General features: G+C 41.0%; 1 protein-coding gene across 1 annotated transcript in view; it reads right to left on the reverse strand.

Moving 5' to 3' along the window:
* The window catches only part of CREB5 (cAMP responsive element binding protein 5), a 209,781-nt gene that overhangs the window by 57,186 nt on the left and 128,851 nt on the right, over window positions 1-23,744 (reverse strand). Inside the window, exons 5-6 of the mRNA XM_031044999.2 lie at window positions 10,593-10,719; window positions 8,330-8,440 (exon numbers count right to left, since the gene is read on the reverse strand). Coding sequence (XP_030900859.1) covers window positions 8,330-8,440; window positions 10,593-10,719 — 238 coding nt within the window. The remainder of the gene's footprint in view (window positions 1-8,329; window positions 8,441-10,592; window positions 10,720-23,744) is intronic.

The following is a 23,744-nucleotide window of genomic DNA, read 5'->3' on the forward strand; positions in this document are numbered from 1 at the left end:
AACATTAAAAGCAAAAGCCAAAACCAACAAAATGCTTGCCTGGCAGTATCAAACTGTGGAAGAGCCAGAGCTTGCCTAAAGGAAAATTTTGAGGTTCAGAAGTATAAACTAGGTTCTCAGTTTATGTAAAACCCACACAGTTTCTTTGAAGTCAATGAATTTACACAGATTTACAGCTGCTGAGGATCAGGGCTAAATTTTAAAAGCAACCTTTTGACTACACCAAAAATGTTGCCTCTTATTTTTTAAACCTAGAGGATTCTGAAATTCTATTTTAGGCTTCTTATGGGGCTTGTTTCATTTCTGAACACTTATTTTAGAAAAAAAGAGGAGAAGAAAGAAAGAGGAGAGGAGAGAAGCGGCTATTTTGTTTTAAATCATCTCCACTAGACTGAAAAACAAAGTTACAGAAATCCTGGCTTTTATTTTTCTGTTTTACAAAAGCTTTCTTATTTTTTTTTCCACATACTTTTAAGACCAAGCTTTCTGAATGCAAATGTAATATAACAAAGGCAACAATTCTAAAGCAAAGTACTGACACACTGATATTGTAACTAAATGAAGAATTTGATACTACCTTCAAATAAGATTTTTAGAACACTTTTTAATACAGTAATGAGTTGGTTTAATTGTGACTTTAATATACAATATATGGGAAAAAGTAGTGCATCCATGAATTGAAGAGGGAGGTTTTGCATAAATTAAATTCTATATCTAAAAGACTGACAGTCTTTAAATCAGATCTTTAAAGTTCATCTTTAGCTGCTCAAAGTTCATGTTCTCTCCGCAATACTAATGGGAAATTATTCCCATTACATCAAGTATTTTGCTGTATTCTTTGTAACATAAGTCACGTAAAATAGGGTGACCTATCTAAAGCAGAGTAACTTGGAGGTGCCTACACTGCTAGAGAAATTGCAATCAGTCCTTAGAACATGAGCAACAAGCTGTGAGTAAAGACTGCTCAGGTCCTATGTAGGGTCCAGTAAGGTGGGCTACACAGTAATTATGGTATAAGAAGAATACAGAGGGCAGAGGACACAACCAACTAACTACGCTACATCCCATGCAGCCTAACTAGAGAGCACAGATGGGAAGATTATTCGTAGTATTTCATACAGTCAAATCTCAGATAAACATTACTGGCCAGCAATTTGCTAGTAAAAACCATGAGCAGAGCAAAGTTTGTTGTGTAAGTGTTTCCAGGGTGGGAGACCCAGCCTGTCCCAGTTTTTAACTTACCTCCCTGAACATAAATAAGAGAAGTTGCACTAATGAACATCTGGAAGACAGTATATTACCCTCCCACTGCTGAAAAGTGTCACTGGCCATATCTGACAGAAGAAACAACAAATGCTGTGAGCATTTCATCAGAGTGAACACAGCTTGTAGCAGTACTTCAAATATGCCTGTGATCTTAGAAGGAGCTCTACAGGGGTATTCATTAGTTCTGGTTTGGATATGGTTGACATTATGTGAAAGTAAGTGCTCTCCTGAGATTTCAGTGAAAGCCACGATGCCAGGGAAGCTGATCTCACAAGGCTTCCATCATCTCAGATGACAGAAGTCTCAGAAGATCAGTTAATTTTTGTCATTCTGAGCCAAAATCTCATCAGTAAAGTTCAGGAAATTTCAGGGGCATTAAATCCAAACACAAACTGTCTCCTTCATTTGGATTTGAATCCTAAATTTGAGCCTGCACCCACTGTAAGCTTGAGGAGTTCAGAGTCTCCCCAGTCTCCCACTAGCCCTGAAAACCCACTATATTTCAACCATTATATTGACATTATCAATATTAATAATTAACTTCAAAAAATACATATACATAAATTGTACTCAGACAGAAGTTGTGTTTTCTGGAAGCGGCAGCCAGAAATTCTTCTGCGCTTGTTTCAGCTCTTCCACTGACAAATTGTGTGGCTTCTAGTGAGTCACTTCACTTTTCTCTCTCAGTTCACAGTCTAAAATTATTTATCTCACAGGAACACTATCATAATTAATAAACTGCTTCATTAGCTACTGTATAGTTTTTAGAAAATGCTTTTTAAGTCTGTCCATAAAGAAAAGATTTATTGCCATTAGAATTTTGCTTCCAGCTTTTGTGTCCTTAGTGGTTAAAATATGAAGCTGGTAAAGTGTGTAACACCATCCCCTCCACCCCAAAGTCCATCTCTTGTCATGAGCTGCACTCATACATTCCAAGCAAATGCCAGGCTTAATGTGCAACGGCCTGAAGTATGAAACAACTTCCATCATTCATGGCTCTTGCAAAAATCTTGGAAAGTGAAAGCTGTACATATTCCAAGCAAAAGACTGAAATATATCTATGTGAAGCAGAACTTCCCTGTAACGCAACATTGGTTTTATTTTTATCATTTCCTTTTTCCCTGGCTTCACTATCATAACGACATTTACTTGCACCAGCTCCCACTGACACACAACTTTACACAAACAAAACCTTTTCTGGAAGAGACCGCTCTGCACCAAACACTCGCCCTCATGTATATGAATGCATCTGACTTAAGTTTCAAAACCTTACAACACACAAAAGCCAGCAGTTCATGTGTTGGGCTACATGATAGCTACAGCAAGCAAATATTAGGATTGTATTTCAATTACTGCTATGGTTACAAAATCAGGGTGGACACTGGAGGGAAGAGGAGAAAGAGAAACAAATCTACAAAGATGATAAATCCTCAGAGGAAAAAGAGGGTGGTGGAGAAACAGAGGGAACGAGAAAGGATGAGGGCTGGTGGGTGGGGGATAAAGCGAGGTCATTTTAACACCCAACGGAATCAAGGCAAACAAAATAATAAAAATCCAAATTCTTCTAGGGAAGTAGCATTGATAAGATCACCGCAGGATAAAGTGACACAAAGAAAGAAAAATGCGAAGAATTGTTACAACTTGTGTCTGCAGCAAGCAACGCAATTCGTATGCACTTGGAAGAAGCAAGATCAAATATTCAGCACATATTCACAGCAGCTATGAGTAACTGAGCCGCCGTCCTTCTCTATTGCACTTACTGATCCACCGACAGCTTAAGAAGAATTAGTTCCTACCCAGTCTAGTTCATAATCCAGAATTTAGGCATGACGGGTACAAGGTCCTGTTTCAGTACACAAAACAAAATATGATTAGCTTCACCCATCACAGTAATACCTTAATCCACAGCAAGGCACACTGTCTGCAGGCAAAGCTACTGCCTGGGGAGGATTTTAAAGCACAGATCAGGAGCACACTGAAATTTTGGCTTTGAGGACTTTAGAACATAAGCGCAAATGTAACAGGAGATACAATTTCAGAACAGTGAGTTTTGTCAGCGGTTGCAGAAGCACTGTATTTTTTTAACTATTTCACAGTCCCCTCCTTGAAAACATTTCTCAGTTACCAATGCAGGAAATCTTGTCACAGTTTTTTTTAATATATTGGAAAACTTTGCTTCGGACATTTTTTTTCTTATGCTGCTTTCATTGCTTTATTGTGAAAGGCAAGATGAGCAATTGCTGTTGAAAGCTCTGCAGAAATGCAACATTTTTCCTTCTGCTCAGTAGTCCAGAGTCATGCAAAGAAAAACCTTCTGCCCCTGAAGCAGTGCATGTTGTTCTGCTAAAGCGACTCATTTTCCAGCCAGCTTGATAGAAAGACATGGACTTCAAACCTTTTATTATATTAAACAAAATATCTTCAGTCATGAAGTGTTACACAGCTAAATCTAGAGCTTCAGTGCCTCTGACCCTGACTTGACTGCCTATGCCAGCCTTCTGCCCAAAATCAGTATGGAAACCTCGCAGACCTGGGCCCAAAGAAGGATGCCCTTCCCAAGTCCACCAGCTGTCCCAGGATAACATTGCTCTTGGGACAGCCCTCTTGTATCTGCACCCAAGGGCTACTGCAACAGCTGAGCCAAGTACCAAACCAGGATGGGGGCAAGAGTACTCCAGCCATTTCTCACTTTGCAGCAGTAACACTATCGCAACTCATAGGCATGGAAACACATGTTATTTGTAAAACAAGAAGGAACAGAAGACTCCATCCAAACACAGACCCCAACCTGCATCTGAGGAAAGCTGTTCACCTTTGCAGTCAAGGCTTTCCCACTTGGCTGACATGCTGTGTTTCTGGACAAAGCAAGCAGTACGTGTATGACAGACATATGAAATGCACCCAGGTCCCTGAAGCCAGTCCTGCCTTTCCTCTTTGATGGAGAGCTGGGCAATGCCTGGACTGGGATTTTCACAGCCACCAGTAGGTTCTGCACCCTTAAGTCTCATTAAGTCAAATAAAAATTAGTGCTGATGACAACTGGCTAACTGCAATTTCTACCACATCTCTCCTCCTCCCCCAAAGCTGTCCAGCATTATTAGGTAAATTACAAGGTTCAGTTAAAATGGATATTTTACCATTATAAATAGCAACATGGTCATTACTGGTCTGTTTTCTTTTCTGGTTATGTTTTCACTGCTACATCTGATAGACACTTTCAGATTAATTTGCTTATTATTACTGTTCAACCTAGTAATGCATACTAGGCAAAACCAATATCCCACAACCCTACATAGTTCTGATATGGAAATAATTTATTTCTTTTTTAAAGAGCCATACAGATTCTGTCAGGAAAACAGGCACAGCCAAGCCACACATATTACATTTTAGTTAAATTTCATAAAATTACATATCCAGCAAGGGGTGGATGGAGAGGGTAGAAGAAAAAAAATAATAGGTCAAATTGAAAACTGTATTTTTAAGCTCAATTACTTTCATCACCTTGCCTGCCTTTTATACCTCCTTTCAGAGCTCGTAAATCTCTAAAGGTAAAGATCAATGCCCTGCAAAATTGAGATAAAGAGGCATCAGCTCCACTGAAAAGAACTGCTGTGACACAGCCTTCCAGTGGTTCAGTGCACACTATTTATCTTTCACTCCGGTAATTCACATGGTATTGCACTTCCAAGTTCTAAAACTTTGAATACTCTAAAACTTCAAAACCAAACTGTAAGTAAGCAGTGTATTAAGGCAAAGGCACCACCACCAGTTCCAAGTTCATAATATTCTCAGCCTACTGAACCACATGTTAATATGCTACACGTGCTATCCTGCATATTTTTACCATGTACACTTAGAGCTATATGTTTCTTCCACTTTCTAATGCAATATATTTTAATACAAAATCAATGTGTGTTTTTGGTGGGCAGCATAAAGGCTTTATCCACTCAGCTCCGAATCTAAGAAGAAAGCAGTATTGATTTAGATGTTCACTCATTCATTTACTAGGACAGTTTTAAAGCATTAAGTGATAATCTGACTGGGAGACACACTGTGAGGGAAACTGAGACTGTTGTGATAAATTAAATCAGTTCTGGAATGTCATCTACAATACTTTAATATTTGAAGGCACAGCCTCCTGGAAAAACTAAACCAGGAAACCAGCACCTTGGCTTTCTATAAATGCCAGGTAATATGAACTGATTAAATTACACATAGATAAATAAATAGTTTACTATAGAAACATAACAGGAATTAATCACTTATCCTATTTGTGTCTGTAGATGTCCTTATATATCAGACAATGTATGTATTTATCAGAGTGGCTTTCATTTCCTGCTATAAAGTGATTACGAACCAGTCAAGAGTGTGAAATCTTTTGCCATCTATCTACTTTCTCTAAAAACCCTGACATCAGACAGTGTCCATACTGGTATCATTTCTTCATATTTATTTTATAGAAGCAAATGAAGTCAGACATGTTATCAAACAGCATTATGACTGCTGTGTGCCAAATCATGCTTGCATTGCTCAGGTACATACTTTCATGAGGCCACAAGGATTTGGTCTCACATCTGGGTCTCACATCTAGATGAGATTGTTCTGCATTCTTTCATGTAGGCACAAAGAAAATGCTGATCCATCTGCCATGGATTTGGGCAAGTGATGAAACAGGCCCAAAGTCCCCCAAACTTCTCTAGTTACTGCAGTCCATAGCTGAAGGAAGCTTAGATGACTGTCTAGTGCCTAACACGTATATTCTTCGGAGAGTAGGGACAGCCAAACAGAACCTAAGCAGGGCTGGATGCACCGGCAGTAATAGCATTAGCAGAATCTGGGGAATCTGAAATTCCTTCCTAATGCAGGATGCAATCCGGTAAGTTACTAAGCACCCTTGTTTTCAACTTTATAAAAAACATTGCCAGAGCATGCATGAAGCAAAGTGATATAGTTAATAAAAAGAACAAACATGCCTATAATAGAGATGATTCAGATTTAAAGTTCATGTATTTATGTGTAAGAAATAATTTTGCTCTAAATATTCCCTACATTTTTTCCACTTTGTGTTCATGCTGAGTATTGTTAATAGATTTGTATTCTAAACAGAGAGGCTTTTTACATTACATGCATGCTTAAACAAAAACAAAGTACAAAACTAGCATATAGAATGCTAAAAAACACTCTGCATTTGAAAAGGAAGAAAGGTCCTGGAGCTCTGAATAATGCCTCTTACTCTTAAAGAGTTAATGTATGTAGAATTTTTCTGGAAGAGCGGCAGAAAGCCCCTGAGAAGCAAAGGTGCTGCTTGTTCACTATACTGTGTTCTGGAACTGATTGCCATTTCTGTTTGAAAGAACTGTGCCTTCGTACGTTAGGTTTAGGGACAAACCCTGCTTATCCAGATTAAAAAGTAATTTGTATTAATGTACAGTTTCAGCTATTAAAGCACAGAATTCTCACCATATGCATCAATAATTTAATCTTGTTCTTAAGTAGCCTCACACTTCCAGTAAAAAAAAAGGCATGGAGTGCGGGGGGGAGAGCAAACTACAGAACCTTTAGTCCCCAAAACAGATGCCAGTTTTAGATTTATTCAGCCAAGGAGTATTTAGCTTGGCTCAGCTATGCTTACTTTGAAAAAACACTTGCCTATTCCAAAAAGTTTTTAACAAGCTCTGCTGCAGATGCTGTTGCCATTTGGCATGTCACCGTCACTGTGTGGTACAGCAGAGAGAGAACTCTTGACCACAGGTTTTCCTTGGCAGGGGGAGACAGTGTTTTTGGCTATTGCTCTTCTTCTGGCCAACTGGCTGCATGTTTACGGAGTGTGGTTTTAGACGGGGTGTTAACAGAGGTTGGGTTAACAGCCTAACCCATACCAACAGTGAGGCAAAGGCATGACCTATCCAATCTAAGAAAATAGGCAGAATAAGCTTGTATATGTTGTTGCTCTTAACCTAGAGTCTCTTGCATGCACTATACCTATAGACAATAAGATGTTTTTCTTTGCCTCAGGATAGATGACAACAACTTTAAAAGCTGTACCAGTCATGCAAAGTAGAAATATATAAAAACATGTGGTTGCTTAATCTTTGTCGGCTTGATTTCATTCTCTCACTCATGTCAATTTTACCTTGGCGAAATGCCACTAGAAGAAGTTCAGTGAAGTTACTCCTGTTTTCCACTATGATGAGGTATCTTGAGAGGATAAAAAGCCTACAGAGTTAAACTGCAAACTTCTGTCCTCGTGTTTCCACTAGTTAGGAAATGGCAGTTTTGAAAAGCCTAAGTGTTTTGACATTGATGAACTCAATTCCAAGGATATTAGTGCAGAATACCTCCATCAGAGTGCATCTAAAACTGGGGAAAATTTATAAATGCCCACTTGTAGCTTAGTTTACCTACATTAATACTATACCAGTACATATGCCTGAGAAGTCTCAACCTAGTAAGACATACAATAACTTTAAAAAACACTATGACATTTGACTCATATAAATAAATTACTGTTGTCCAAATTCTGACTCTTTTTTTTGATGGTGACACTTTTGTTGCTCTCAAGCAAAAGAAAATATCCCAGTTTTATACACACTGCTGGTCTGCTTTTCTAGCACTGTCATTACTCTGACACACCATGCACTTATCTGGAAAAAAACAACTACTGTGTGTACTCTCTCCATATCAGACTCTTTTTGCTTCACTCTTCATTAACTTACAATTTTCTTTAAGCCAGGTTATGGAGCAGAGACATCATCAGAGAACCAGCCAGACCCTTTACTTAAATTCCACTAATCTGCACCAAAATCCTATTTAACACAGTACAGATCAGATAGCCCAACCTGCATTTCAGTTCCCTCTCACCGAGAGTACTAGGATGAGGAACATCTTGAAAGTTCATAGACACAGTTCAATTTACTGCAGCGTATTAAAAAAAGAGTATAACATATGACTAAGAATGAAGTAAGCAGTGTCTGGCTACATCCCCCACTGTCTGGGTAACCAGTACGCAAGAGCAATACAAGAAAAGCATTTTATTATTATTATTATTGTTTTCTCTTTTTACCATTTTGGCTTCTGAATGCATTGGGGGGACTTGAGGTGAAGCACATGGATTATTGAGGTTCGGCCCTTGCATCCCCATGATGTTGGAGTTCATTGACATTTGTCGCTCCATCTTTTAAAAGAAAAAGAAAGAAAAAAAAAAGAAGGTTTGAAAACATCTGGAGACATTTGCAAGAATTTATGCTTAGTTTCTATTTAAATGGACTCAGCTTTATTTCTTCAAGTCATGACTGGAAAAATAACAATCTGTGTCGTGAATTGCATGTGTGTATGCACACAGGAGTGTGTTTCATCAGAATCGACCCTGAAAACTCACAGCCAATTATAAAGAAAAAGGTTCTTTACTAAACAAATGTAGCAGCCACCCAGGTTTGCACTTTTTTGTAATGATTTTCTCCCTTTCAGTATAACAACAGTCAGAGTTAAGTGGTTTTAAAAGCATCACTTGTATAAAGTTGTAGCTTCCCCTGTCAGTGCAGCTCAACTTAGCTTGTTAAAAACATAAATAAAAATCTACAATCTCGGGTATATGAAAAACGAGTTGGCTTTTTTTTTAACTCACTCAGACTGCTCAGCTGAGAAGAGGTTTCCATGTGTCATGTAAGGGAAGCTTTCATGTACTGCTGAGATAGCAAAAACCAAAGCAGAGCTCCTCTTGGCTATTCAGAGCCCTTTCTGCAAGCCCTTTCTGCAATTTCACTAAGCCGGTGAAACAAAACCTAATGGGAGTATGGCCTGGATAAAAAAATTTCCTGGTGTATGTTCCCTGAAAAGAGGGAAGCCCTGTTACGCTGCTAGTCATTGGAAGGGGTGATAAGTAGGGTTATGGTGCTGTTTTCAACCAGAGCTGAGCATCCTGCCTTGCTTTGGACCAGTCCCCTGCGTCTTTGGCTCACAGAAGAAAGAAGATTTTGAATCTTCCTGAGGCCTTCCAAACAGGGAAACTATTTTTGTGCCCTTTGGTGAGGTCTTGGCTTCCACCCTCCATGGTCCCAGCAAGAAGAGGTGATGGGTGCTGGGCCTGGGAGAGAGGACAATATCCCACTGCCTGCTGATAGGGGGAAGCTGCATCTGCCAGGTCCCCTCACCCTCTCCATGGGGCAGGAGCAGCTCCTGCTGCCATCTCTGCAGCCCTTTCAGGAGGGCTTTGGGGCAGGAGCTGCAGCTGGGGCAGCCAGCGCTGATAGGGTCTGTCTTGCTTCAGTGTTCATGTCTCGGGGGCTCTCAGCTGGAGCACACCTGCTTGTCTGCACTCAGACCTGCCCAAAGGCCTCTCCAGCAGCAACCCGAAGCCCCTGAGCTTACACTGAAGCAGGATGTTTGCTCCATTTCAGGTTCCTTAGGAATCATGCCAGAAAAAAACTCCCACAGTGATATGTCTTGTGTTTTTTCTGTTGAACTTCCTGGTCGATATTCCAGGAAAGCCTTATTGACAAGTTACTAATTACTTGACTTATTAATGACTGCTCAAATAGCAGCCAAACCTGAATCTATGCAGCCCTCTGGAGTGTTTCCCTTGCTCCAGCAAAGCCAGAACAAGCAGTGCTTTCCTCCCTCCCATGGTCAATCACACTCAGGTTTGTATTCCAGACTGATCATCATGGAATGAAACAGAAACTTCTCCTGTCCCAGTCTCCTCTTCCCTGTGCCATCCTTACTCATCTCCAACCCCAACCTGCCCAAATGTATTATATTGCTGTTAAACTCATTTAAGAATCTGAAGCTACAATTGCAAAGCACCCCTTTGTCTCCCAGAAGATGGGAAATATTCCCATCTCTGTAGAGATGAGTGGAAGGTGAGCAGTGATCATGACCCAATTCTAATTAAGTGCAATTACCAGGCCAGGAAAGTAAGTCACATTTCTTTCTTGCTAGCTGGTTATCTTCACAAACAAGAGGATTACTTAGAGTTCACTGGCATAATTCCTGTACATGGCTTTTCCAGTTTTGTCTGACTTGAGAAAAACCTTTTTGTTCCAGCACAGACATACTGATCTCACCTACATGACCAAGTGTGAGAACCAGAAATTGTAGTCTCATGTAAACTGTTTCTAATCACTCTCACACTAATTAACATGCCATTAACTACACCAGAAATACTCTTGTGTAAGATGAAGCAGTGAAATAGGTCCAGCTTCCTTAACTCATCACACTTTGATTTCTTTAGAAAATCCTGCAGACTTTCACCTCTGCATAGGCTGAATTGTGCAAAAAACCCTATTCCCCCTGCTTTCTCCCCAAAAAACCCAAATCAAAATACTTACAGGCATGAGTACAGCAGAAGATCCAGGCATGGTAGGGTTGGGCAGGGTGCCAGGCATAGAGGCAGGCATAGGCTGTCTTTGTCTGTTGTGTAGGTGCAGTAGTGAAGACAGAGAACCTGGGACAGGCCTAGAAGAAAAGGAAAGAAAGCTGTCATAGGCTGCGGAGACCAAACAAGCCCTACCGTGCCAGCCAGTGCTAGGCACAGGCAACTCTAGACAAGCAGGCACAGATAATCCAATCCAGCATTTGTCCTCTCCTGCATAAATCAGTAGAACAGAAAGTTTTCAAGAAGCAGATGAATCACCTTCCCTCTACTATTTATCAGTTAAAGCACCAGTATAGCTCATCCAACTGAACATGAATATAAAGGTAACAACCAGTCTCAGTCTACACACCTCTGCGTTTTACACTAGCTCGCAAAAGATTTCTACAGACAAAGCAGGAAAATTTCCTGGCATTCCACATCAGTGCTTTGCTGTAAATTCAGCCCTCAAGAACAAAAGTATCTGGACCATGGACTGTAAACTATGCCAGAAAATTAAACACTTTTAAACTAATTTTGAAGTTTTATCACCTGTAAATAAACTACTCTAAAATTGGTATATCATCCTGCTCTTGATATTCTCTCCTGCACAGCTCTACCAAGCTTTTGTTCCAAAGTAAGCTAGCAGTTACCAGGGTACAGAAAATGGTGAAAAAAAAAGAAAATTAGCAAAATTACATTCAGATTAAGTAGCTTGTAAAGGCAAAAAGAGCAGACTATAAAAAGGCAGAATGAGTTATTTTGGCAAAATGAGTTAAAATGATTTAGAAAGATTTTTCAAAGTACAGCATATGGAAAAGAGTGCATGTGAGAAAGCAGGCCCACCACAAAGAAGAATCATCATAAAATTAATGGATTAAACAAAGCTGGGACAGCTTTTTGAAAATAGCCTTTAAGAATGTGGTCTAGGGAGTAGATAATCAGTTTTGAAGAAGGTATGAGTTGCTTGAAATTTATGATAAATGTAACTTGCTACCTTTTCAAACAGCATGAAAATAAGAAAGCTTTCACATACAGTACCTCAACAAACATTGCTAGCATAAGTTAGTACATTAAATTCTCACAGAGCAGGTTGCTCTGCAGTATAGCATGTGGTTTACACTGTTTATTAGGCAGGAGAGGTATGAGAAGGATGGGACAGAAGGAGGTATAGTCCATGAGCTTGAAGAGCCTCTGCAGCAGGGAGCATGGAAAGAGTCTCAAGATATTTGGAGTCTCTAAACATCAAGGCTGATTATCAGCCTCGGCAGAAGCATCCTTTGCCTCTTCAGTGATGAATCCATAGCTAGCCATAAAGCTTCAAAATCAGGCTGGGCTGGTCAGTGAAGCAGTCATAACCTCAGAGCTGTGAGGTGAAAGACAGTCACTTCTCCAACTTGATATGAACCATATCACACTCAATCACAGAATCATAGAATAGTTAGGGTTGGAAAGGACCTTAAGATCATCAAGTTCCAACCCCCCTGCCATACGCAGGGACCCTCCCACTAAACCATGTCACCCAAGGCTCTGTCCAACCTGGCCTTGAACACTGCCAGAGATGGAGCATTCACAGCTTCCCTGGCCAACCCATTCCAGTGCCTCACCAACCTTACAGTAAAGAACTTCTTCCTTATATCCAATCTAAACTTCCCCTGTTTAAGTTTGAACCCATTACCCCTTGTCCTGTCGCTATAGTCCCTAATGAAGAGTTCCTTCCCAGCATCCTTATAGGCCCTCTTCAGATACTGGAAGGCTACTAGGAGGTCTCCATGCAGCCTTCTCCAGGCTGAACAGCCCCAACCTTCCCAGCCTGTCTTCACAGGGGAGGTGCTCCAGTCCCCTGATCATCCTCGTGGCCTCTTCTGGACTTGTTCCAACAGTTCCATGTCCTTTTTATGTTGAGGACACCAGAATCACAGAATCCCAAGGGTTGGAAGGGACCTCGAAAGATCATCTAGTCCAACCCCCCTGCAAGAGCAGGGTAACCTAGAATACATCACACAGGAACTTGTCCAGGTGGGCAAGAACTGCACACAGTACTCACACAACACTCCAAGTGAGGTCTTACAAGAGCACAGTAGAGGGGCAGGATCACCTCCTTTGACCTGCTGGTCATGCTCCTTTTGATGCAGCCCAGAATACAGTTGGCTTTCTGGGCTGCGAGTGCACACTGAAGCCGGCTCATGTTCATTTTTTCATCAACCAACACCCCCAAGTGCTTCCTCGCAGGGCTGCTCTGAATCTCTTCTCTGCCCAACCTGTAGCTGTGGCTGGGATTGCTCCGACCCAGATGTAGGACCTTGCACTTGGCATGGTTAAACTTCATAAGGTTGGCATCAGCCCACCTCACAAGCGTGTCCCTCTAGATGGCATTACTGACAGGACTTTATTTCTTGCCCTTCCAATTTTAAGTGATTCTGGCAATCACGAGTACATACACCCATTCTGTATCTTTAGCTGTTACTTTCATTTATCTAACAACAAGCAAAAAGGCTGAAGATCTTGAACAATGGGATTCACAGAGATCCCTTATGGAGAACATTACAACTAGGCTCCCAAAGCAGAGGTGCCTGTCTTATGGCAGCACCAGCTTCTTTTGAGCCACAAATCTCATCCTCTTCTGCCCAGGGCTCAAATCATCTAATTATCTCTTCCCTAAAACTCCCCAGTGTTTTACATCCTTGGACTATCAGTTTTCCAACCCTCTTCTCTTTGATCCCGTTCTCCCCTGAAAAACATTTCTGTCCCAACAAACGCCACCTTGAAGCCCTTGCTCTGCCTACTCCCTTGTGCCCAGACACCTCTGCTCCTCCCAGTCAGCTGCCCTCAGCTGCCCTCTCTTTAGCAGCTGCGCATTTACTGAACCCATCTTTTTGTCTTGGCTCTGCGTGAAGAGAAGCACCCTGTGTCTTGAAGGATGCTTTAAAAATCCTCCCAGACACATACAGTACTTATTCAGAAGAGGGGAAAAAAAACCAAAACAACAACAGATACAGAGAAGCACTTCCTATGCCTCCCTGGTTAACCGCTGATGGAGGAATATGATGTGCTTTACATTTTCACACCTCCCCAAAGAAACTCAAGAAATTACTCCCAAATACAGGGTGTAACCCTGTGAGCTGGTGCAAGGAGCACTGTGAGGGAGCATGAATCAGCTTCTGGGAAAGGGGACTCTACAGTCAGCTCAGCACAAGGCTAAGCCTGGGGAGCTGTGGAATAGATGTAGTGCAGGAAAAATGGGCTCAGAAAACCTACTTAAAGTACAGAGCCCCTGACCCATCCTACTCTCCACGTAAAACACAGCTGCTCCATGTACCAGCACTCTTTCACACAAGACAACTAGCGAATCATTAGGACAGGGTTAAAATAGCACAAAAAGCCAATTCAGTGATCCTTTGAAAAGAAAAATGTGAGAAGAGACCAGGCTGAATGTGAGGAGAATGATCTCAGTTTGGTTTCCAGAGGCTGTGGTGACCCCCACAAGCAGAGTTCACCTCCCACCAGCTCACCCTCACTACAGCTACAGCCCGGCAGAGCAGTAGACAACAAGCTCAAACAGGTCATCTCTATCTTGTACTTTAAAGTCCACACAACAGCTGCCAAATGAAGGGTTGAGACCAGCACAGTGGGGCGGCTGCGGAGCAAAACAGAGTGTGCTGTATCCCCTGCCAGCCATGCACCCTGGTTTTCCTCCCAGGAGAACAGGCAGTGAGGAGTGGACAGGAATGAAGAAAGTGCTGATGTACTCCCCTGCCTGTCCTGGGACCAGAGCAAGGTGTGCACCCTCCCGCACAGTGGAGCTCTGGAGCCCTCTGGGTCCACCAGCTTAGCCACCGCCTATAGGAACTGTGCTGGCTAACAGAGGCAATGCATTCAGTAAAAATATCACTTGAGTTTTCAGTGGGACCAAAGTAAAACAAGTGCTGTGACACACCCCCACCCCCTAAATTCATTCTGAGACTGTCCCACGTACAGACCCTTTGTACAAGTCACCAGTTTCATAATAAGCTTAGGTGTTAGGCTGTTTGACAGAAACTTATTTTGGCCTGACCTGTGCAATTTGTGCAAGTGATTCTCAAGGGACTGCACGGCTTGAGTTTTGCTTATATGTTCCAGAGCCAAAAAAAATTCCAAAATTGCTTTAATGAGTTTGGGAATATGGGACTTGGGCAAAAGGGAATTATTGGTATTTATTAAAATGGTAAAGAAGCTTCTTTGCTGTCCCCAGTTTCACCTTTAATACTGTGCTTCTCTTTAGGGGTCTGCATGTGCTTTACACTTAGCTAGAAGGAAAAAATCCTCAGTACTTCAGGTATTTTTTCTTGCTACACTCCTGCTAACCTGTTCCCAAGTGTGTTTTAGCAGGGAGATGCAGAGCAGTCAGAGAAACCTTGTGCTCCCAGGTTGACCCTCTGTTGAAAAGTCTGCACCACTCCTGCCACCAATAAAAGTGCTACATAATGCACACCAGATTCCACTCCCCACGGGGAAACTGATATTGGCCAGTACTCATGGATACTTCTATTGCTTCCACATTGAATACAGGTCATCGATTAGCATGTGCTTGTGCACACTGACTTGCACAGAGCTCAGGGAATGTGTATAGCGCAGAACCAAACCAGCTGAGATACTCAATTTGTCTGTTTCTTCTTCTTCCAAGGACAACACAATCTCTTTTGTTGTTGCTTTCTATCCTGCAGCAAAGAAAGTCAGTGAGAGTTTGTAATTGTTATTTTTAATGATGGACACGTTGACTCTGCTCCTCTCTTTGTAAATGCTGAGGAGGTGCTGCCTGCAGCCTGTCAGTCAATATTGCTGACTGAGGGATTTTCACTTCTTGGCACCTGTGTTGCTAAATAAATAGGATTGTTGGGCAAACAGCCCACAAATAAGGGACAGATAAGACAGAGAACTGGCAAGTGTTCAACCTCACTGAAAATCTGACTATCCATGGTTTTCCCCAAATATTAGAATTTTAATTGTGTTCCAGCAGGACCTTGCTGTTGCACACGATGGAGTCACAGTCAGCATTTGTACACTATCTCTTTGGTCCTATGTGGCCTGGATGAATAGCATTATGGTAGCTTAGTAAAACATCACATTAGACAAGCTGCTGTAACTGACCATGTTGGCTCCTGTCCCTCCCTCTGCACGGTCGTGCTAACACTGTGAGTCATCCTTACTAACATTTAAACAGATGGGCGGTACCCCACTAAGCCATGGTGACTCGATCATGTTCCATCATATGACTCTACCCAATGATTAAAGATAACTCCACTAATGTAATCAAATATCTACGATACATACTTCGCTAGGTGCCTTCCTGATTAATACCAAATATTCTGCCTGCTATGATGCAACACCTATCTGACCTAGTTTTCTAGATTGTCTGATGACTAAACACTGTATTTGCCTATTAAAAGACCAGCCTTCCCTTAACTTGTAGTCTTCAAGGACAAATTCTGCACATGACAATTTGTTGCTGAGGTCTCAGGAGATTAGGATCATATTGGCCTAGACTATCCAGGGCTATGTGCAAGAAGGACTGAAGCTATTTAAAGTATCACTGCAGTATGTTTTCTATTATGGTAAAGCACTCAGGGTCAGTGGGTCTTACCATGACCTCTCTCCTGCTCCTTTCTTGCCTGCATGTTGCATTCATGCAAGGTCAGCAGGAATATCTACACCACAACCCAGTTAATTCTACTTCAGTTAGCTCTGGTGTGGGAAAAGTAAATCCATAAGTATATGGAGCTGCACTGGAGCAGAGGGACTCATCTCTTGACTTTCTCTGGCCTCCAGACCCAGCCAGTGCACACTGGAGCAGCTCACAGGTGGCTGGTTGTGCTATGGCAATTTGCCATGTTGGGTCAGCACTGGCTCAGGGATTTCTGCTCCACACTCCAGTTATGCAATACAAACTTGCCCAGGCTTTCATCCTTTTTATATATATGTATGTATATACACGTATATATATGCGTATATGCATTTATTATAACAGTGCCCAAAAGCTTTGGTCTAAAAACTGTGCGAGGTCCTGCCCCAAAAACCTTATAGAACAAGGATAAAATGAGGAAGAGTGAGTGGAAGCAATGGGGAGATACAGGTGAATAAGGCAGCAATGATACTATTATGATCAATGTAGTGAGGAGCAATCACTGCGTACCAGCAGCAAGGATCTTTTCAAGGTATGTCAGCATGTGCATGTGGTTTGGGTGGCTGTCAGGCTGAAGCAAGCAAGGAGCCTACCATGCTGAAAATGAACACAGTCTTTCATGCTGAATATGAGCCTCTGGATGTCTCATGGACAACCAGGTATTCTTGCAATTAAACTTTTAACTGCTAAAAAGTAAGTTCACTGGAGCACATCGTGCTACAGACCAACTGCAAACCTCTTCCATAGCAGCTGCTGAGGCCAGAGTACCTGACCCAAGTGCTGTCCTTGGCCTTCATTACTTGAAAAATTCAGAGGGCAAAGATCTGGAGGAGAGGTTTTAACCTGAGAAAAGTGCACTGACTGCAGGGGTTGCTTCACTTAGTGCTGGCCTGCTGTTGTTTAACCCACAGTGCCATTATTTAAGTCTATAAATCCAACTTAGCTTTCTCCATTTGTGGCCCATTTTTTGAGGTGTTCCCTCCATCCCACAAAAGTAGGGCAGTTCTGTCCAGTTTCAATTCACTCATTTGTCATTCAGAGGAGGAAAGAAAAAAACAAACACAAAGGAAAGCAACAACAAAGCACCGGGCAAGTACTCGGAATACCTCACATAGTTGCAGGGACCTCACCTGACCTGCATATCCCATGTTCAACAGCGTTTTAATCACTGCATCACCAAAGAGCCAAGCTTTCCAAGAAGTGGGAAGTTTGTGTCACCAGGTTTTTCAGGGAGCCAAACCATATTCAGGGAAAAAGAAAACTGGCACCTAAAATTAATGGCTCTCTGCCAACCCAGTAAAGATCCTTGTTTGTATTTCTCAGACAATTCAGACATCTGCATGATGTGGGTAGATTATTATTATCAGTAGCAGACATTTATACTGTGGTGGTGCCCAAAGGTCCCAGTCGGGACTGGGACCCCATTGAGCCTGGCACTGTACAAACACAGATAAGAGACAATTCTTACACAGTGTGTTTACAATGTAGAGACACAAAACAGATGAAAATTAGAAGACAGAGATAGAACATACGAGCAAATAAACATGCTAAAGAATTGGAGCCAATTTAGTGGTGCTCCTCTGGTTGCTTTTTTGTTTCTTCGTATGTTTTTTATTTAACTTGTATGCCCAGAATGACAGGATCGAGGAAGTCTGCAAGAGGAAGGGAGTAACTAAGATTGAGACACAGGAAGGGCAATACTCTAGAGAGGGAAAATTGTGGCTCATAACTCGGAGGATTTGGGGAGCATCTAGACAAAGCTATGGTTTCTGTAGAGGTTTTTAAGCAGAATGTACATGTATTTTCACATATGTGTTTCCTTAAGGTATTTTCCCAGTATGGGACAAGAAGAGATTTCAGCCTGGGAAAGAGAAACTAGCTGATGGTAAAGACACTGGCAAAGTGAAAGTGGTGCTTGACATTGTAATGAGAAACTGAAGGACTGAGATAAGATAAGGCTTAGCTGGGAAAAGTCTTAAAGACAAGAAGCTTGATTCAGAAGTGAAGGGAAAGCTCATGTAAGTGTTTGCGGAGAGCTGGCACAATTAAGATAACAAGCTATTCACTGGCACAGAGGTAGAAAGAATTCAGCAACAAGCATCACAAAAGGAGCAAGATGCAGCATACAGATACGAGATGATGCAGACAAAGTCAAAAGCATGCAAAGAGATGTTACTTCTCAATTCACATACCCTTGATGTCAAGTGAGAAGCTGTTCTCTGGGAAAAAAAAGCAACTCCACAGAAATGCATTCTTGCTCACTTGCATAAAGTCACAGGGACAGAACATGTAACTGAAGAAAAAGAATAAGGAAAAAAGAAAAAAAGGACAGGGGATTGTTGCATGTACAGTAAAACACTACAAACCTGTGGAAAAATGGCTCCTAATTTTGTTAAGAATTTTGTACTTTTCACCCAAGCTTGTAGGAGAAAAGCCCTGCAAATCAGCAGCCCCAGTGCAGTAATATATTTAGTGGAACAAACTCTATTTTAGTCAATGATAAATCTTGCGTTTAGAAACTCCAATCGTGCTAATGCCACCTATATTTCCTGAACACATGTTTAAGGAACCTCTGCAAATTCAGCATAAGTACAAGGACCAGCAGGTCCTTGGAAGCCTCACAGAACCCATTAACATTTGCCTTTTGGCTCTTACAGGTCTTAGAAACTGCTGGTTTCAATCTTCCCCTCCCTCTAAATATTTCACTGGGTCTTATTGCATGACCCATTACAAGAAAAATAAGAAATGCTAGAATGGTTTCTTAGACTATAACCCCCTCAGAGTTTACATTCAGCACAGTGTTATGCACACAGCTGGAACTCACAAATGATACGCAGAGGATAATGGCAGAGTTAAAGCAAAACAAGGAAACACTGCAAAAAGCAGGTTCAAGGGAATATAAAGAACTAGCTCATGTAAAAACACATTCTTGTAATGAAATTTAGAAAATTGAATAAAACAAAAAAAAAAAACCTGCAGGATAAACATGATTTGGTCATAAAAGCAAGTGACGATGTCAAGCTGACTCCACTGTCAACATAGTCTCTCAGCTCAGATAGGACCAGTCTTAATTCTTCAGGAAAATAAATGATTTTTCATCATTGCAAATGAAGGTGTATCACTTTTAATTGAAGAAAAAAGCTACTAATAATGCACAACATAGCAATGGCAGCTGACTTCAAACCAGGAATAATAACAGCAATAAAGCTTACACAAATGCTTTCTAACATGCTCATTCTTTTTAAGGGCCAGGCTTAAGACTCCAGCCTAGCAAGCAAATTCATAAAAAACTTGAAAATTTAAGGCTCACTGAAGAAAAATGTCAACAGATTAAACAGCTGAAAAGAAACCTAACCCCAGCAATCAGATAAAAGTGACAACTGCACACCAAGTAACTTCTGCAAGGTTTGTGCTTTCTAAAGGTACTCATTGGCTCAAGTGACTCCATTGACAAGCAAACACTACTGCACTGCAAATGGCTTTTATTTGACATTCATAACTTTGCATCTGAAGAGAATGGGAGGTTGCAAAAAGGATGGAGAAAAATCCCTTTTTACTCTTAAAGGGCTAGGAGGATATTTGGAGTGATCTCTGTGAGCACTCATTACCAACAGATCCCTGTACTGGAAACACGGTAAAGCAAATATCTCAAAAGTCTCTATTTACCCTTATATTTGTGCCAGTGCAATTTAATAGAAATACTAAGATAAAAGGGCTTTGTAAACCCGGCTTTATAGTAAAAATGAAAAAAAGAAAAAAAAAAGAATCTTTTTGAAGTGATTTATTTTTCCTTTTTTTGTTCTTTTTTTTTTTAAACTTCCCAAACAAAGCAGAAGTTTGTCTCTGAAAATAAGACGGTGAATTACAGCAAAGTCATGAAAACAAAGAACCAACAGTTTCTCCAGTGCAGGCTTGTTACCATGAGCTAATAATTCCAGACTTTAAGCAAGCTGAGCCTCTTTTTTAATAACTGCATGCCTCTAGGCAAAGTATTTCTACTAAAAATTATTGAGGCATGGAACAAGGCAAGGTGTGTGAGCTAATGTTGGATTGTTCAGTTACTAAACCAACTCCTATAGCAATGAGCCTGCTCTGAACTGACAGATTATTTCTCTGTATACACTTGTATAAACACACTGCTTAAGGTCGAAATCTGTGTAAGCTTTCTTTTCAATTAAAATGTCAAAGATGACAGCACATGTTTTCACTGTCCTCCACAGGATGATGGATGCCGCGGCAGCAGTTTCATGCCCCTGTGTTTCAGGGAAGTTTGCCTGCCTGGGTGTCTAAGAAAGATGTACTTGCTGATCTCCTGCGCCTGCAGGCGGACAGGGCTGCTATGGAGACTTTATGCTTTGGATAGCTTAACATCTCTTGACCTTTTCTTCCTCAACATCCCCCCATGCGCCCCCACATTCGATGCTGTAAAAGTTAAAGCGGGCTGTTGTGCCCAAAGGGGTTGGGAAAAGGGTCCTGAATTAAAACACTGGCTTATTGCTTAAGTGACAGGCCTTTAATGCCAGGCTGCTTTTTGTTCATGGACAACTCACTCCAGCACCTAACTCGGGTCCCCACAGAAACGTAGTTGCAACAGAAAGACATAATGCACCCCAAAAGGTGCTTCCAGCATTTGTATCCGTTTTTTTAATGGATTAATCTGAATCTTTATATTTCTTCCATGAAAATGAATAAGCTTGAATGATGAATTTTTATCACTCTACTATAGACAGTGGCTTCAAAGGTTGCTCGGTCTCCAGACCATGTGCCAATACAACTCATAGCACACATAGCCATAACACTGTGGTTGGACCTAGAGCATCAGTTTGGTCACAATTTTACTGCAAAAAGACTGCCTAGTGAAAACAGTCTCAGTGAGAGAAAAACACTCCAGTGTCTGCCACTGGCAGATTCAGTCTCTCTAATGCTGACAACACAACTGTGCTCTATATACTATGTAAAGCAGAGTCTGCCCACAGTCACTAGTGAGGAAAACTAACAGGTATATACATGTGGCATGATTTAGTTACTGAGATTTCAATTCTACCCTCAACAACAAAAATACTATAAAAGTAACACATAACGTAAAAACCTGTAAGAAATTAATTATATAAGAAAACATAAACATGATTTCTTAAACAAAATAGCAAATGAGTAAAATAGAAAATTAGAAGCCTGGAAGCGTATCAGATTACAGAGTATTACAAAAAGTACTAGCGGCAGACCAAAATCCAGCCCTTTAACAAAATCCTTTAACAAAACTACCACAAAAGATACTCTGCACTTTTTAATGCTCATTGCTTCCTTAGCACTTGTGCCATCAGCACATGGTTCTGAGTTGCCAAGTTCTCTCTACAGCCCAGAGAAAAGTTAGCACTTGTGCATTGCCCACTACACAGCCCCAAATGTGCTCAGTGTCTCAAAGCTTATGTTTTTTTTCAGTGGGTGGCAGTGGGGAGGAGGGAGAAGAGTATATACATGAGGGTATACTCCCACTTATCTGTTTATCAAGTCACCTTCAGGTATAGAAATATCTTAGAGCTGCCAAATAGCTACATATCTTCAGTGACCTCTTCCCACCCCCAACCCACTTCACCGATTCCTTTCAAACTTTCATAAAGATCAAAATGAATATTTGCCATTTCCTGGGAGGAACCTTTGTATGCACTTCATCTCTTAAACATGCTAAAAATCCCAACTGACAGCTGTATTAGAACAAATGATGAGAAGCACAGGGAAGGGGTGAATCTCAAGGCAGAAAGAACAAAGTCACGGAGAATTGCTGCAGCTGTACTTCAACAGAAATTAGCTCCAAGCCAGCATTGTCTGCTCTCATTATTTAAAGAGCTCATGTTGCCTTCTCTGCCTGCATCTCAATGGGAGTAACCACAGACTGAGAGCATCATCGAGCAAACGGTAATCCCAAACTCATCTACAGCATTTTTTACATAGCTAAGGCAAATTTCACTGAAGCGTGGAAATCATGTTAGCTGCTATTTGCTAATAAAGTCCCCCAGAACAGTCCCCCGAAACACTGTGCACCAGAAATGCCCCACAACACTGACAGAAGTACTATGGGTAGCGGCTGCTGGAGATTTCATTGATGCTTAGATGTCAACACAGGCCAGCAAAGGTTTCCAGCAGTCTGCAAAGGGAAGAAGTGATAGCTAGTAAAAAGCCACTGTCCATTTTGTCCATGTGCAACCACAGATACATGGGAAAATTTCTTTCCCTACACAGGCATGCCCACTAAGAGAGACAGTAAAAAAGAGCAGGCATTGAAGAAAGGTTATTTTATTCTTCCAACAAAGTGTATATTGTCATCGCAATTTCCAGTCACTATCTGTACCCACTCCTTCCCTTTTAAGTACTGGTTTGAGCATGAACCTGCAGCTAATTTTGAGGTTAGACTTCATTTGTTTTCACATCAATGCAATTAATTTCCACTGGAAAATACATCTCAGGCATTCAGTCAAAATAGGCCTAAAATAATTCGGAAAAGCTCATCTGTCTCCAATCTATATAATGTTTTAAAAATTGGATGCATGCCCTGCAATAACATTGCACTTCACAAAGCTTAAAGCTCTAAACTTGAGGGTATCAGTTACATTGAAACTGTAGTAAATTAAAACATCCAGTTTCTGGTTTGCATTGATTTATAAATATCGAGAAAACTACTATTACAGTCATTACCACTTTGGTGCTCCAAGCTGAATTTTCAACAGTTCAGGGTTATTTTCATTCTTATTGTGGCTACAGTAGCCTTTCAAATTATAGATCAAATTCCCAGATAACATGTAAATCTTAAGTCTTAGTTTTAAAAATATGCATACAAATCAGCCAATACTAATAACAAAAAGCAGGAAGCCCATGTGGTCAGTAATGTCAGATACCAGGCACATTTTCTTTAGATTCTCCAGCTTAAAGCAGAAAGGATACTTACTATTATAAAATGTTTTATATAGAAACAAGTGGAAATGGGATTTTACTGGGAACTTGCTGTTTTATTTTGAATCATTCTTTGGAATGAGAGGATCAGAAGCATATTCAAAACTTTTCTCCTAGAGAGCTTGCACATTAGGCTACCTGGTAACCTTCAAAATGTGCTTGTTTATGAGCAAAATATCACTAAGGAAATATAAAACTGAAAAATCAAGAGAACTCACAAGCTGTAACTCAGTTAACGCAATAATTTGAGAAAACAATAAAAAAAGCATGAACACATCAACAGCAATAGTGCCAATTCTCAATGGTATAGAGCACACAGCTTTGCCAAAGACAATGGATTTAAACCAACTGGGAATCTCACTCATACGCACACATGCACGCACACTCCATAAACACAGTATATAACATGCATTACATCTAGCTGTAAAATGAGCTTTGACAGTGATCTATGTCTTATGCTTCAAAAGAAAACAAAAATCCCACCTTACACCTTGCCATCTGTGGACTACTACTGAGGATTTTCTC

The sequence above is a fragment of the Melopsittacus undulatus genome, chromosome 1 (assembly GCF_012275295.1).
Source record: "Melopsittacus undulatus isolate bMelUnd1 chromosome 1, bMelUnd1.mat.Z, whole genome shotgun sequence".
Lineage (NCBI taxonomy): Eukaryota > Metazoa > Chordata > Aves > Psittaciformes > Psittaculidae > Melopsittacus > Melopsittacus undulatus.